Raw genomic sequence first — 13,963 nt, forward strand, 5'->3', positions numbered from 1 at the left:
CTACCCAGTGGGACAGGCTTCAGTGCATCTTTATAACACTGCGTATCTCAGTTAAACAGTCAGGGTGCAGTTACACCCTAAACCAAGTCATGATCTTTAGTTAAACCATTTCTGACTGAAATCTCGCTAATCGTGTCTGTTAAAGAACAGGCTCACTTTAATTACTTTCCAGAAGGAACTTCATCAGATGCGTGTGCTCAGATAGGATAAAGATAAGTTAATTGTAAACATTAACACAAACGCACACACAAAATACACAAATGCTTACAAGGTAATGCGAGTCACAAAAATACATCTGTGTAATATAAGGGAAACCTTACATTTCTCTTGGTTTTCAAAGGTAAAAACTAGAGTCTGCATTCTGATGGAAGTACTTCATATTGGATTAGTTCATGTAAGATATCTAAAAGTATTTATTTTACTCACTTTGCAAATGTTCTCTTTGGAAATGTCTCAGAAAGCCTTCTGCTTTCTACAATAACCTTTCGACTGCCTAGCAGACCTCTGCTAAGCCCCTATAGAGGAGCCCAGACCAGACGGGTTTGACAGACCCAATAAAGTATCTGTAAAGGAGTGCATTTCAGAGGAATTTTAAGTGTACATAAGAAGTACAGTCCGGATGGACAATCTGATAAGTTCAGTGTATTATCAACCAGAGTACGTGTGTGGAGTGAAGCAGGAGTGGTGAGGATTGGAGCAGGTGGAATTTGGCAGTGTTTTGCAGTGGTCTCTTTATTTTAACCCTTCTGTTCCCCACTACATTTTTTCCTGAAATGTATATTATAAACCCAGATACATGACATATATATCCCTTAGAAGTGACCCAAAAGTGATTTATTAACTGACTGATGTTGACTGGTTAATTTTCCCCCAGTTCCAAAATCTTTCCATGTTCTTAAAAAAGTAAACTTAAGTTAGCCAGTATGCACCTGTCAACACTCTTGGAAGAATGTTTTATGGACAGGTGAGTCAGAAGTCGACATTTTGGTACAAGGTGGGTCCAGTTTAGTAGGACACCAAACACATTCTACCAAAGACATCACAATTGGAGGCATCCACCATTTTAACAGAGTCAACATGGTTGCCAACGTCATTGGCTGATCACTGCTGCCCATCAGGAGGGATCAGCCAATTAATTATACAGAAAATGACTTGTGTGTAATGTTACATGGAGATGAAACAGAAGCTGTAATGTAAAGCTATAATCTCCATGCTCTTCCTCTCTTTCTCTCTGTCTCTCTTACAATCTCTTAATCTCTCTCTCTCCACCCCATCTCTCTCTCTCTCTCTTTCTCTCTCTCTCATTTTCAAAAAATATTGTGCCTGGAATTGCAACCACCTTTGATTGATCTGTCCAGAGCACATTGTTTCAGAGGTTTTTGTTTAACTACGTGTTGTCTGGCAAATGTTAGTCATGCCTTGATATATATATATATTTTTTTAGAGTGCAGAGACTTATTCTTTGCTGACATTCCACGAAGGCCTTGTTTGGGCAGTCTCTTTCTCATAATTGGCTCATGCACTTTGACATTATTGTGGTAAGAGTAGTGTGTTGATCCCGTGATGTTAGCCTGAGTGTCTTCTATGTGCATCTTTCGGTCAGCTCTTGGGCTGAATTTGGTGTGGGTCACCTGTCTGATGTAGATTGCCAGTGGTCTGGACTATTCTCCATTTGTTGATGGTCCGTCGGACAGTGGAGGGATGTACTTTGAATTGCATGTAAATGGGTTAGTTACCCCTCCCAGACACATGGGCATCAATAGTCTTTTTTCTGAGGGCTAGGATAGGACCTTTGATCTTAGTGTGATGTGGTACCACATGCCAATATGGTTCACGCCAAACCAGACCAAGTGTCTAATCTATGGAACAAGGCCGGACCCTACCAAGTAGCTATTTAGGTGCACCTGATTTAAATTTTAGCCGTTTTATGTGCTTGCTAAAGTAAGGGTGTGCTAACCCTTTCCGTAGGAAATTGCACCTCTGTTTATTTAAATTGCATAAACAGTTATAAAGTAAAACCTTTTCTTGTGTGAATTATTAAATCATCAATGATTGTGGTCGGAATTTATGTCAGATATCAATGTGTCCAAGTATGTAAACAGCAAACAGTTGTCACTTTCCAGGCCAGGCCACAATTTTGAGAGCGACTGTATATTTGTTACATTACATAGTTGGACAGTTGGTAGCAGAAGGGAGAGTATGGGACTGTGGAAACAGGGTTGGTCTACGGTGGGCAGGTGTGTAAATAACTGAAGCCGCGAGCGTTACCTCTGGCTAGACCTGGGCACAGAGTTACACATTTGCTAGGGGGCATGTGAATCGGGTTCCACGAGAGACACTTCATCTCTCTGGGGCACTTCTCTTCCGGGCCAGCAGAGGATGGGGGTTGGCTTGACGCTGAACGTGGGTGAATCCTCCCCTGGAGAAGCAGCTGTGCTGAGAAGGGAAGGGCCTGCTTCGTGGTGTGGGGTACAAAGCCCTGGGGCTTATCCCAGTGGAGGAGGCTTTCAATCTGCTCCCGGGGGAACCTCTTCCCAGGGGCTTTGATGTCTTTATTCAGCAGGGCTGTAAGTGTTTGCTTTCACTCACTCTCCTAGACACCCACACACAAGATTGTTGAACGTCTAAAGGAGATCTCGTAAACACGCAGGTTGCGGACCAGGGCCAAAAGGGTTCTTTTATGTCCTGCCGAACTTACGTAGTCACACAGTACCCCCCCCGTCTCACACCCCCATGTCACACGGGCCACCTCCAGAAGCCCACCCTAATCCCTATGGGGCAGCACTCCGGGCATTCCCGGGCCCTGGTCAACACGAGGGCACCGCGCAGGGAATAGGGGGCGATTTGGGGCGCATCCACTGCCCAGGTTTTTCTTTTTGGCGACTCCTTGGCAGGCCCCGGGGGGGGGGGGGGGCGGGGTTGCTGGGAATTCAGTAGATTTGCCGAACGGACAGAAATGGCTCCTGATTAAAAATGCACACGTGTGCTGGGACGTGATGGCTTCCTGTCTCGCATCCCAGTTACGTCCACTGTGCTGCGCTGCCATGCACATCGGCAGACGGAAAACACCCGCTGAGTGTGACGTGTCCCAAACAGCGGACACAGTGACAAGCAGAGTACAAACAGAGGATCACAATTTGGACGAGGCGAATGCAGTAGAAGGAGGCCACGTCGGAGCTCACAGTTGGCGGACATATGACGTCTCCGAGGCCTGTGCATTACGCCCGCGTCGGCCCCCGTCACCTCATCAACGGATAACGGAGTGACCGGTGTCCAGCTCCAACCCCACCCCCACCCCCCGCCACGTCTTTCACAGAGGCCTGGAGGCCCTCTCCATAGCAGCTGTGGAGGTTGGGCCCCTGGTTCACGGTGCCCCTGCGGGTCATGGCAGGGAAGAATGTTTGTACCAAAAGGCACCCGTGCTGTCAACGTAGCACACTGCCTTTGCCCACGGGTTCCCCTTCGAAAGCGGGGGAACCTTTGAGTGGGAGCACAGGTGACGTTTGGTACGAACGTTCTTTAAGCCGACGCGGGCGTAATCCACAGGCCTCGGAGACGTCGTATGTACGCATACCGTGAGCTGTGACGTGGCCTCCTTCTACTGCATTCGCCTCGTCCAAATCTGTTTGTACTCTGCTTGTCAGTGTTTCACCTCTGGCTGGGCTCTGATGGAGAACTCACCGTAGGCTCCCCGGGCGAATTAGTCTGCGTGCGTGCGCACGTGTGTGTGTGTATGTGCGGGTGTGGTGATGATGATCTCTCACCATAGGTTCCCCAGGCGTGTGTGTGTGTGTGTGTGTGTCTGTGCGTTGATGATGGATCTCTCACCGTAATTTCCTCAGGCACTGAGGTGTGTGTGTGTGCGTGCGTGTGTGTGTTTGTGCATGGTGATGACGGATCTCACACCATAGGTTCCTCAGGCACTGAGGTGTGTGTATGTGTGCGTGCGTGTGTTTGTGCATGGTGATGATGGATCTCTCACCATAGGTTCCTCAGGCACTGAGGTGTGTGTGTGTGTGTGTGTGTGTGCGCGTGGTGACGATGGATCTCTCACCATAGGGCCCAGTACTGATAGAGAGGTGATTAAAGTGCAAGAGGATACAGAGAACTGGCGGAAAGGATTAACACTGGAGACAACCGTGTCCTAAATGGCCCTCTGTTCCCCATACAGGGCAATGTTTTGGAACAAGGCTAGGGCATGATGTAGGGTACTGTTTGAGATATGACATGTTTTCGTCTCCAGCCTCTACAAAACACCGTTTGTATAAGTCCCTGACACATAATTGGTGGTACGAGACACCATGGAAGCATATTGTGTGTGAAATTAGTTTGAGAAGCTGATTTCACCATCTGATTCATCAACCGCTGCGTCCTGTATTTTGTTATTTATCTAGAAAGAGAACAGTGGTTTTGGGGAGGGGGGGGGGGCATGCGTTGTTTGTTGAGCTCTCCCAGCATGTGTGCGCCGCTCCAGTGGCTCTCTTTACCTTCCATGAAAGAGAACTGGCGCTCAGCAAGTCCAAGCGTCGCGCCGGAGAAAGAATTTAATTAATCTTAGAAGAGGTCTCCAACACGTCTGAACTGCGACCTGTGCAGGTGGATAAATAAACTCCGAAGTCCTAAGGTGCCGGTTGTAATTGGCACTTCAGTAAAAAACAAACCTGTGACAGACAGAGCTTTAGAGAGAGACTAGCTGGGCTCAGAGCCTCGGGACTGGACTGGTACTGAAATATGTTCTAGAGTCTCATGTATCTTCCCTGTAGAGTACACCACAGTTGACCCGGTCCCTACGGCCACCCTATGGGCTCTGGTGGAAAGTAGGGCACTAAACAGGGAGGAGGGTAGCATTTGGGACACGCCTGTCATGACACGTCACCCAGCATGGATTGATACGGTCAGAAGTAGTGAGTGTGGAGACCCATTAAACACACGCGATGTTTATGTGGTGAGAAGCGGTTGGAGATTTGTCTAGACCAATTTTGGGCTCAACTAGAGCCCCATTCACCCACCCGTTGCTGACAAAGTCGGGGGTGATTACGTTTTACTAGCCCAAACAAGAAATTAGTGTGAACGCACACCCACTAACACAGGCCTCGTGTACCTCTAGCAGGCCATCTGTCAAACCCCGACCGGCCGGAGTGACTGCCAGCTTTGTTTGTTTCCATTTTTAGATGTCGTTTATACAGAGCAATACTAAGTATTGATTCATTGCTCTTAACAGGGGAATATGCTTGTCCGTGGTAAAGGGTCTTTGCTCCTTTTGCGAGCGGTCAGAAGACCGTGTTCAGACCACGCGGGGTCTGGTTCTCCTCAATGTGTCCGTTGTAAAGCGGAGCTTTATTGAGGTGGAACATTCTGCTCACCTCGTAAATCTGTTAACCTATGGTGAACGGTAATTGACTGTGCATGTTGCACAAGTCACCGTGTGACTTCAATAAAGCTCCATGCGTCTGGCGACCGCGAGCTGCGCCACATTAGCGCCCGATGGTCTCACCGCTGTCTACCGGGTCGGTCCATTGGGTGTTTCTGTACATTTCAGGATACAGTGTGTGTGTGTGTGTGTCTGTATATGTGTGGTTTGTTTGTTTCACTGTTTTTGTGTGTGTGTGTGTGTGTGTGTGTGTCTGTATATGTGTGGATGTTAGTTTCACTGTGGGCGCTTGTCTGTATGGGTGTGTGCGTGTGTGTGCGCGTGTGTGTGTGTGTGTACGTCTGTGTGTTGTGTGTGTGTGTGTGTGTGTGTGCGAGTCTGTGTGTGTGTGTGTGTACACCCGAGCCTTGTAACTGGACCCTGAGCCGGCGCTGGGTGAAGCCCCTTCTGCCAGAACCGGAGCTGGTCCGATGTACCAGCACACCAGCCGCTGCCCCTCGCAGGGCAAAGTGACCCAGGGGGCTCACATGGGGGCCGTGTCCCAAACGCCACCCTGCTCCCCAAGTAGGGGAACTCCTGTCCACTAGGCAGTCCCCTATAGGCCTGGACTATGAGACGCACTCTAGGTAGGGAATAGTGCACACTAGGTAGGGAATAGTGCACACTAGGTAGGGAATAGTGCACACTAGGTAGGGAATAGTGTGCTACTTGATACACGGCCGGGGCTGCCGTGTCCCTCCCCTGTCACCCTAACCCTGCTCGTTGGGGGGGGGGGGTGAAAGTGCCAGATGTTACACGTTTCTACGGCGACGCGTCTGCTGCCCAGACGGGGCAATCTGCTGTTGTCATCCGTAAGAAACCCGATGAGTCCAAACCCAGCGTTTTTATTGTTCTGCAGCGTGGTGTAACAGAAAACCCAGCAGTTGGTTTTGGCGGCCGATCGGAAACCTCCGTTAAGCTGAGGAGTGCTCGAATACCTACCGCTATGTTATGACTGGGCAGCGTCGGCGAGATTTAGTTTGGGTAATTTTTATAAATAACTGGATAAGGTTTTGTGACGCAGCGAATAGTTTTTGTCTTTTTTAGGCTTTGCCCAAAAGCCTTCAGTCTGCGCTGGGTGGCTCTGTGCTTGTGAGTGGGTCTGTCCTACCGGCTGGTGCACACAACCATCCTGAGTCAAGCAGGGACATAATGCCCTTAATTGCATTGACTACGTCAAACAAATTAAGGCCTATCTGTTTCCCCTCCACTTGTCCATTGTGCACCTTGCAGACACGATGACTCCGTCTATCGGTTTGGCTATTCACTGGAGCCAAAAGAAGCTAGACAATATTGATAAGTATCACCCAACCCAGTCCAGACTGTAAGTAACCTGGATACAAGCCAGTCATTGTTTTGGTGACTTCTCTCTTTCTCTCTCTCCCTCTCTCTCTCTCCCTATCCCTCTCTCTCTCCCTCTCTGTCCTTCTCTGCATTTGTAAAGAGGGAGTAAGACAAAAAGGAGAGTGAGGAAACCACAGAGGAAAGTGTGGGATAGAAAAGGGAGAGCGGGACAGAGGCCACTGGTCCTTTAGAGAGGAGGGCCTTACTGACTTGTGTCAGCTGCATGCAATTCACCACCCCCTCCTCAGAGAGAATCAGCATGGATACTTTAGACCCTTGGGAAAGACACTGAGGAGTCGTGAAATTGGCCGCTCCCTGCCCCCCTTCTGTCCCCTCAACAACACTCCTTGCTACACACACACACACACACACACACACACACTCGAGTGCGAGCGAAGATCACCTCTCAGCCCCCGCTTCTCTCCTCAGCATGTCCTAATCACCTCAGCTCTGGGTTCTGCTGTAGCGTTTGATTGGAGCGAGGCCCGGATGGGATGCTCGTTTCCTGTGTGAGGAAGCCCAGCGACGGACTGAGAGGAGAGGAGGGAGCCCGCGTCCGCCCACTCAGTGTGTGTGTGTGTGTGTGTGTGTGTGTTGCAGGCGTCTTCCTCCTCCGTCTTACCCCATCGTCCCTGAGGCTAGGCTGGGCCGGCTGGTCAGATCTCATTACACACTCCAGTTAAGGCCCATTTGTCATATTTAATGTAATTCAGAGATCCCTGTTGGTGGGACCTGGCAACGGACCCAATGACAACGGGCCCAATGACAGCGGGGCCCAATGAGCAAAGCAAGCAGCAGGACCCTGTTCCTCTTCCTGTCGCCATGGGTCTGATTTAAACACACCCCTGACGTGCCAAATGGCAACCCCCTTCCCCTCATAGTACCCTACTTTTAACAGGAGCCATGCAGAACCGGTGGAAAGTGGCCCAGTATGTAATGAATTCACGACACCCAGGAAGTCCTGCGTATGAAGCACCCTGCTCCCACTCCCACCCCCGCTGCCTCTGCTCCGAGGCTGGCTCGGTCACGGGCAGTCCCTTGGCGGGAGACCAGATGCTGCTGGAAGGGGTGTTGGAGGGACAGTAGGGGGCGCTCTTCCCTCCGGTCGAAGTGTTGAATCCCACTGCTTCAGGCCGGTGATGGGGACGTTCCATCGGGGTCCTGTGAGTTGGCCCGGGACATGAAACTGGTGTCTCCGCGGTCACTAAAGATCCCACATCACTTATCATGGGAGCGGTGATATTGATCCCAGTTTTCTGACTAAAATTACGCAAGTCATGAATTCTCACCATGTGACCACCAGATCTTCCTCTGGCTTCCACATTCAGTCTTCCTCTGGCTTCCTCATTCAGTCTCGCTTTTGGCCATGTAAGAAAGAAAAAAGACAGCTCTGAAATTAAACACTTTTTTTTTTTTTTTTTTAAGGCCTACCTTCTGCCAGTTGAGGTTTTGTCAAAACAACAATATTGCCAGTGTTGAGAAAGCAGACTGGCTGTGTGCAACGACCGTGTAGGTGAAAATTGGATTCGCAATTACATGCCCTTTCCACACCACACACACACACACACACTAACACGCACACACACGAGCACACACACACACACACACACACACACCAATATTTCTTGTTTTAATGTGAGTTCCACGTGCCCATGCATTCGTGTGGCCTACTGTAATACAGCAGACCTTGACTGCCTTCCAACACAAACAAGCGGTGGAGCTCTAAATAAGACTGAGTCCTGCTGGGGGAGGCCGGCCCCACCCCGAGGACGTTCAGACTCACCCACAATGCTGCGTTTCAGCTTCTCGTAAAACAACATCCGGGGGTGGATACACGGAAAAGCGACCGTTGACGACACAAAGATAATTGGCCAGTTTGACTGGGTCACCGTTTGCCTCTTGCTCACGATGGGGACCCCTGACTTGTCGGGGACAGGCAGTTGTGGGTGTTGGCGGTTTGCTGTTGTGGTCGTGTGAATGGCAGGCCCTGTCGTTCTGGCGTGAGGAGGGCCGAAGCAATGCGTGTGTGTGCATTTGCCCTCACCTTGGCGCTACTGAAGCTGGAATTTCTTAACGATTGTTTGATCGATGTCTCATTGTGGGGCTCGTTTTCTAGTATTTTCTTTAGAAAATGTATTTTATATGCCGAGCTGAGACATGCCGTCCACCCGTGGCTCTAACTAATATCTTTGGGAGACATTTTAGTGTCCCGAAATGGCCCCCCGCTCCTGTAGCGCTCACTGGTGCACTCCTGACCATTTGGATTTGGTCAAAACTAGTGGAGTACATGGGGAATAAGGAGCCACTGGGCATACCCACAAGACAACGGTTTACAGTCTGTTTGGATCCCACGGCCATGGCTGTAGTGTAGTTAACACACACACACACACAGCTGGTCTGAGAGCTGCTTTATATATTTGACTGAGCTTTATGTTAAGACCCCTTGTTGGTGTCACGTGGTTAAACTATGCCATTTCGTTGGGTCCGTTGTGAGGGTCAAATGGCTCACTATTCACTATATGGTGGGATACCTAGCAGGCTGTAGAATGTATTAAATATTGTGCAGCACTATCATGCCACTAGTTCTGCAAATATAGGATGGACATGTATTTGGTATTACAATGCAATTTGTACACAGTCCTCCTTTAACGTTTGCTTTCACCTGTTTTTTCCTCCCCTCCTTTTCTCAATGTCCCTTTTCACGATTGTGGCCTCGCCTTTTGCGTCATCAGCCGGCCTGGTGTTGACTCTGCCCGGTCCCCACCGTGTCGCCACAACGGGGGAATGCGGTCGCCTCGGTTTCGGCTCGGTTTCACCTCGGTTTCGCCTCGGGTTCACCTTTTCATGTGCATGTGTCTCATTAAACTGTTGTGTTGACTCCGTCTCTTTGCGTTCCTCTCGCCACTCCCAGACAATCCCTTTGATGTAACCTGTGAAGTCAAAAGGGATGGGGCCGTACAATTGGATTTTGTTCCAGGGGCTTCCGGACAACCAAACCACAGAAGGCACCTGGCTCTGTTGAAATGGCTGATAAGGGGGAGATTTGAGAGATAGCAGACAATGAGAGAGGAAGACATTTGAGATATTGTTTAACCGTGTTGTAACCTACTACTAGGTTACTGTCATATCTGGGGGCTGTTGAAGTGTGTGTCTCTACGAGAAATATAAAACACACACGCATTAAGTTACAACTGACTTCAGGAAATGTGCAGAAATTCGGAGAGGGGGGAGATGAATTATCAAGTGATTGTGTTAAAACTGTTCTACTGAACCTTCTGATCTTAGGCACGTGATGTTTAAACAGAACCGGCGGGAAAGTGTTGTGACGTCTTGTTAATCTCTTCTTTCTCTCTTCTTTTTCTCTCTCTTTCCCCCTTCCACAGCGATCTGAGTATGAACAACCTGACCCTGTTGCCCTCCAGCGCCCTGTCCAACCTACACTTCCTTGAGGAGCTGTGAGTATGACAACCACTTCCTTAACAGATTGGATACACAATGGGGTCCTATTTCGGCCTCATAGCCAATGGGAAACTTGTCTGTCTCTGCCCCTCGTCGTGGCCCGGGTCTCATTCCTGTGGTGTTCGCGTCAAACAATTACGATAAATCTCATAATCTTCGTAACGCAAGCAATTGTTATCCAGACCATGCATGACAGCTCTGCGTTGAGGTCGGAGGGAGCTGTACGTATATTTATTGCACACTGTCTTACGCAACTGTTAGGCATGAATGGCTGGAAGGGGAGGGGAGGGTGTTGGAGAGTCCTGTAGCAGCTGGTCTGGATGTCCTTTGAGACATACTGAGACAACTGACAGGAACTACCCAACTACTATCCTCTACTCCAACAAGCTGAGGAGCAGAGGAGGCGTGCTCCCTCCACCACCATCAACACAGGCAGCCTGACGGCCCACATCCAGAAAAACACACGAGCGCACACACACACACACTCAAAATGGGACATTCAAATCCCCCTTGCTTTTATTTTCTGAAGTGTGTTCAAGCAACTGCTCTGACTTGTTGTGGGAGTTGTTAAATTGAAAAACTCCGGAAATTCCGTTGAGATTTTTCTTGGTTGGGTTCTGCTTCAAAGACAATGAGCGGTTCCCTAATGAGAACCTGACGGAACTCTAGAACCCATTCTAGAGCTACGGCATCAGGCTACGAGCCATTGTCCCAAATGACTCTCTATTGCCTTTCCCTGTACTAATTTGACCATTATGTCTCTGCAGGAATGTTTCTGCAGAGCAATAAATACATAGTTGCAAGTTTATTATAAAAAATGGATGAACTCTTTCAGAACGGGTCCATTAGTTCCATTACATGTAACACCTGCCGTGTTCCTTGACTGCGGGACCCTTCTCCTGTTGTGAGAAACTGGCTCAGGATAACATACGGCATCTGTAGTCTACTTCTCAGTTAAATGTTTCTGCAGATTATCCTGGATTTTTACGTAATTGCCTGGAATTTAGATGACGTCTGGCAGCTCTCCAGGTCTCTGCAGTCCATCTATAATGCAGTGCAGAGGATCCGTTTGGCCCGCGATGATTCACTCAGTCCTCATCTGTTTGACCTGAGGAAAATGTGACTGTCACCACTGGACAGCCATTACTGCTCTCGCTTAATTATTAGCTTTGCATTGGGAATGTGGTCTCGCTGTGATGTGGTGACTATGTGGTCCATATGTACTTGCAGGTTTTTTAGCCAGTTCCCACTAAGGGTAAATACAACTTCCTGCTCAAGGGTTAGGTTTAGGGAAAACCTAAACTATTGACATAGTGTTACAATTGGGGTTAGTTCCAGGTTTAGACAGGTTTAGACAACCAGTTATGGTTACGTATCAAGTCTAGGTTAGGTTTAGGTATAAATGTTAGGTGATTGATTTTTAGGTTAGGGTGATGGGACTAGGGAACATGGATGTCTGGGTAACGTCTTGGGTCCCAACAAGAATGGAAAAACAAACCGGTGTGTGCGACTCTCCTGTTGGCGACTCCTCAGTCCTCTGCCATGACCATTCAGTGAGGAATGCTGGGCATTCAGGGCAGTTGAGCTGTCCTGGCCCGTTAAAAGCGGTAATACCATCTCCCCCTAATGCAATAATGAACGGCAGTGATGACATCGGGCCGTTTCCCCGGCAGATCTTCACAGAACTGGAACCAGGAAGTTGTTGCTAAAACAGACCTGTTTATGGGGGTGCCCCTACAGCAGATTCAGCAGGCATGGAAACAATGTCCATCTCCCAGCAGCTCTGGTACACGGGTCCGCTGGTAGGACATGGTGCCAGTGTGGTATGGGGTCACATGACATGGTCTCAGGGTGTAATGAAACACTGTCTCAGGGTAAAGTGAAACAATGTCTCAGGGTAAAGTGAAACACTGTCTCAGGGTGTAGTGAAACACTGTCTCAGGGTGTAGTGAAACAATGTCTCAGGGTAAAGTGAAACACTGTCTCAGGGTGTAGTGAAACAATGTCTCAGGGTGTAGTGAAACACTGTCTCAGGGTGTAGTGAAACACTGTCTCAGGGTGTAGTGAAACACTGTCTCAGGGTGTAGTGAAACACTGTCTCAGGGTGTAGTGAAACACTGTCTCAGGGTGTAGTGAAACACTGTCTCTGGGTGTAATGAAACATTGTCTCAGGGTAAAGTGAAACTCTATCTCAGGGTGTAGTGAAACACTGTCTCGGGGTGTAGTGAAACACTGTCTCAGGGTGTAGTGAAACACTGTCTCAGGGTGTAGTGAAAGAGTAGTAGTGGTTGTAGGTACAGTGCCAGGAATAGAGTAAGTATTTAGTAATTTGAGCTCAGTCTCTCTAACTATCTCGCACTCTCTCTCTCCATCTCTCCCGCCCTTTCTCTCTATCTCTAACTTTCCCTCTCCCTGCCTCTGCCTCTCCTTTTTCCATTTCTCTCTCCATGCCTCTCTTTGCCCTCTCTCTTTTCAGTTTACTATGAATAGTAAGTTCATCAACATAATTAGGTTAACTGTACAGTACAGAGCCACTCCAACACACCGCTTTATATTGTAAAGAAAATAAGACTTTTAGAAAGTTAATGACTTCCCAATATTTGAAGTTCAATGCCACCTTCCCAAGCATACATGTTGGCTCAGATGTAACTTTGAACATGGTGGCTATTTGACACATGTGGTCATTTATTGTAATCAAGGTTGGAACCCAAATATTTTGCATCTGAATAGAACCAAGGCAGTAATTGTTCACTTCCAAAGTTCTGAACTGGTTAGGGCTGTAACGGTACATGAATTGCTAAGTATACCGCATGGTAGGATTGGCTCTTTACGGTTCGCAAATGAGCCCAAATAAATGCATTTGATTAACAAATATATATAAATAGCTAGCTACACTTTGTTAAATGGCTCTTGAAAAAAACTGAGCTCAGTAGGTAATTCTGCTTAAACGGGAGCCTTGCACACTTTATAATAATAAAAATAATAATAATCTGTACTTGCAGCTTTTCCAACTTCAGTTTTATGAGCCGAACTCCAGAAAGAACAGCTGCAGTGGCGAGTGGGGGTCGGCTATTGTTAAACCAACATTGTAGAATCCTCAAGCTTCATTTAAATCTCCAGTTTAGCAGCGTTTTGACATTCCAGTAACTACAACGTTGATGCATCTTTTGCCAAATAAACTAAAACGTGATTTCACATCCCTAGTTCCAGGGGTTAGGTTTAGGGTTGGACTGACAGACCGGTGTAAGGCGTGAACTGCCATTTTGGTTTGGGAGAGAATGAGGGGCTGAGCGTATGAAGGTGGCTTGGATTCCAGTTCTTACACCAGAACGAAGAGGTTTCTGAGTGGCATAATAAGCTTTGTATAGCTGCTTTGTTAGATTTAGTCTGTGGGAACAATAAATGCATTATTGGACAATAACATAACCGTATATTACCAGTTGCCATGCTTTCACAATATTTATGAAACTTGATGATGTAAGTAATCGTGTGTGTTTGTGTGGGTGTTTGTGTAGGTGTAGTGGCTCAAGCCACGCCCACCTGAATATACACCTCTGGTTTGTGGCGTTTCCGCTATAATAGAGCCTTCGGTAATGAACTGTGTCCGGTAAGAAGGCTTGTTGAGTCAAGCCTCTGGTTAGTGCGTGCGTGTGTGCGTGCCTGCGTGCTTGTGTGTTTGGTGTTAGTGTATAGCGAGGCTCAAGCCATGCACACCTGAAAACAAGTCTCTCTTTGCCTCCATTTCAGTGT

At 48.1% G+C, this 13,963-nt stretch overlaps 1 protein-coding gene across 3 annotated transcripts in view; it reads left to right on the forward strand.

Moving 5' to 3' along the window:
- Nucleotides 1–13,963, forward strand: part of LOC105023115 (leucine-rich repeat-containing G-protein coupled receptor 5) — a 75,100-nt gene that overhangs the window by 17,977 nt on the left and 43,160 nt on the right. For all 3 annotated transcript variants that reach the window (XM_029114483.2, XM_029114484.2, XM_029114482.2), the window contains exon 2: nucleotides 10,138–10,209. In XM_029114483.2, coding sequence (XP_028970316.1) covers nucleotides 10,138–10,209 — 72 coding nt within the window. The remainder of the gene's footprint in view (nucleotides 1–10,137; nucleotides 10,210–13,963) is intronic.

This window comes from Esox lucius, chromosome 18 (assembly GCF_011004845.1).
Source record: "Esox lucius isolate fEsoLuc1 chromosome 18, fEsoLuc1.pri, whole genome shotgun sequence".
Classification (NCBI taxonomy): domain Eukaryota; kingdom Metazoa; phylum Chordata; class Actinopteri; order Esociformes; family Esocidae; genus Esox; species Esox lucius.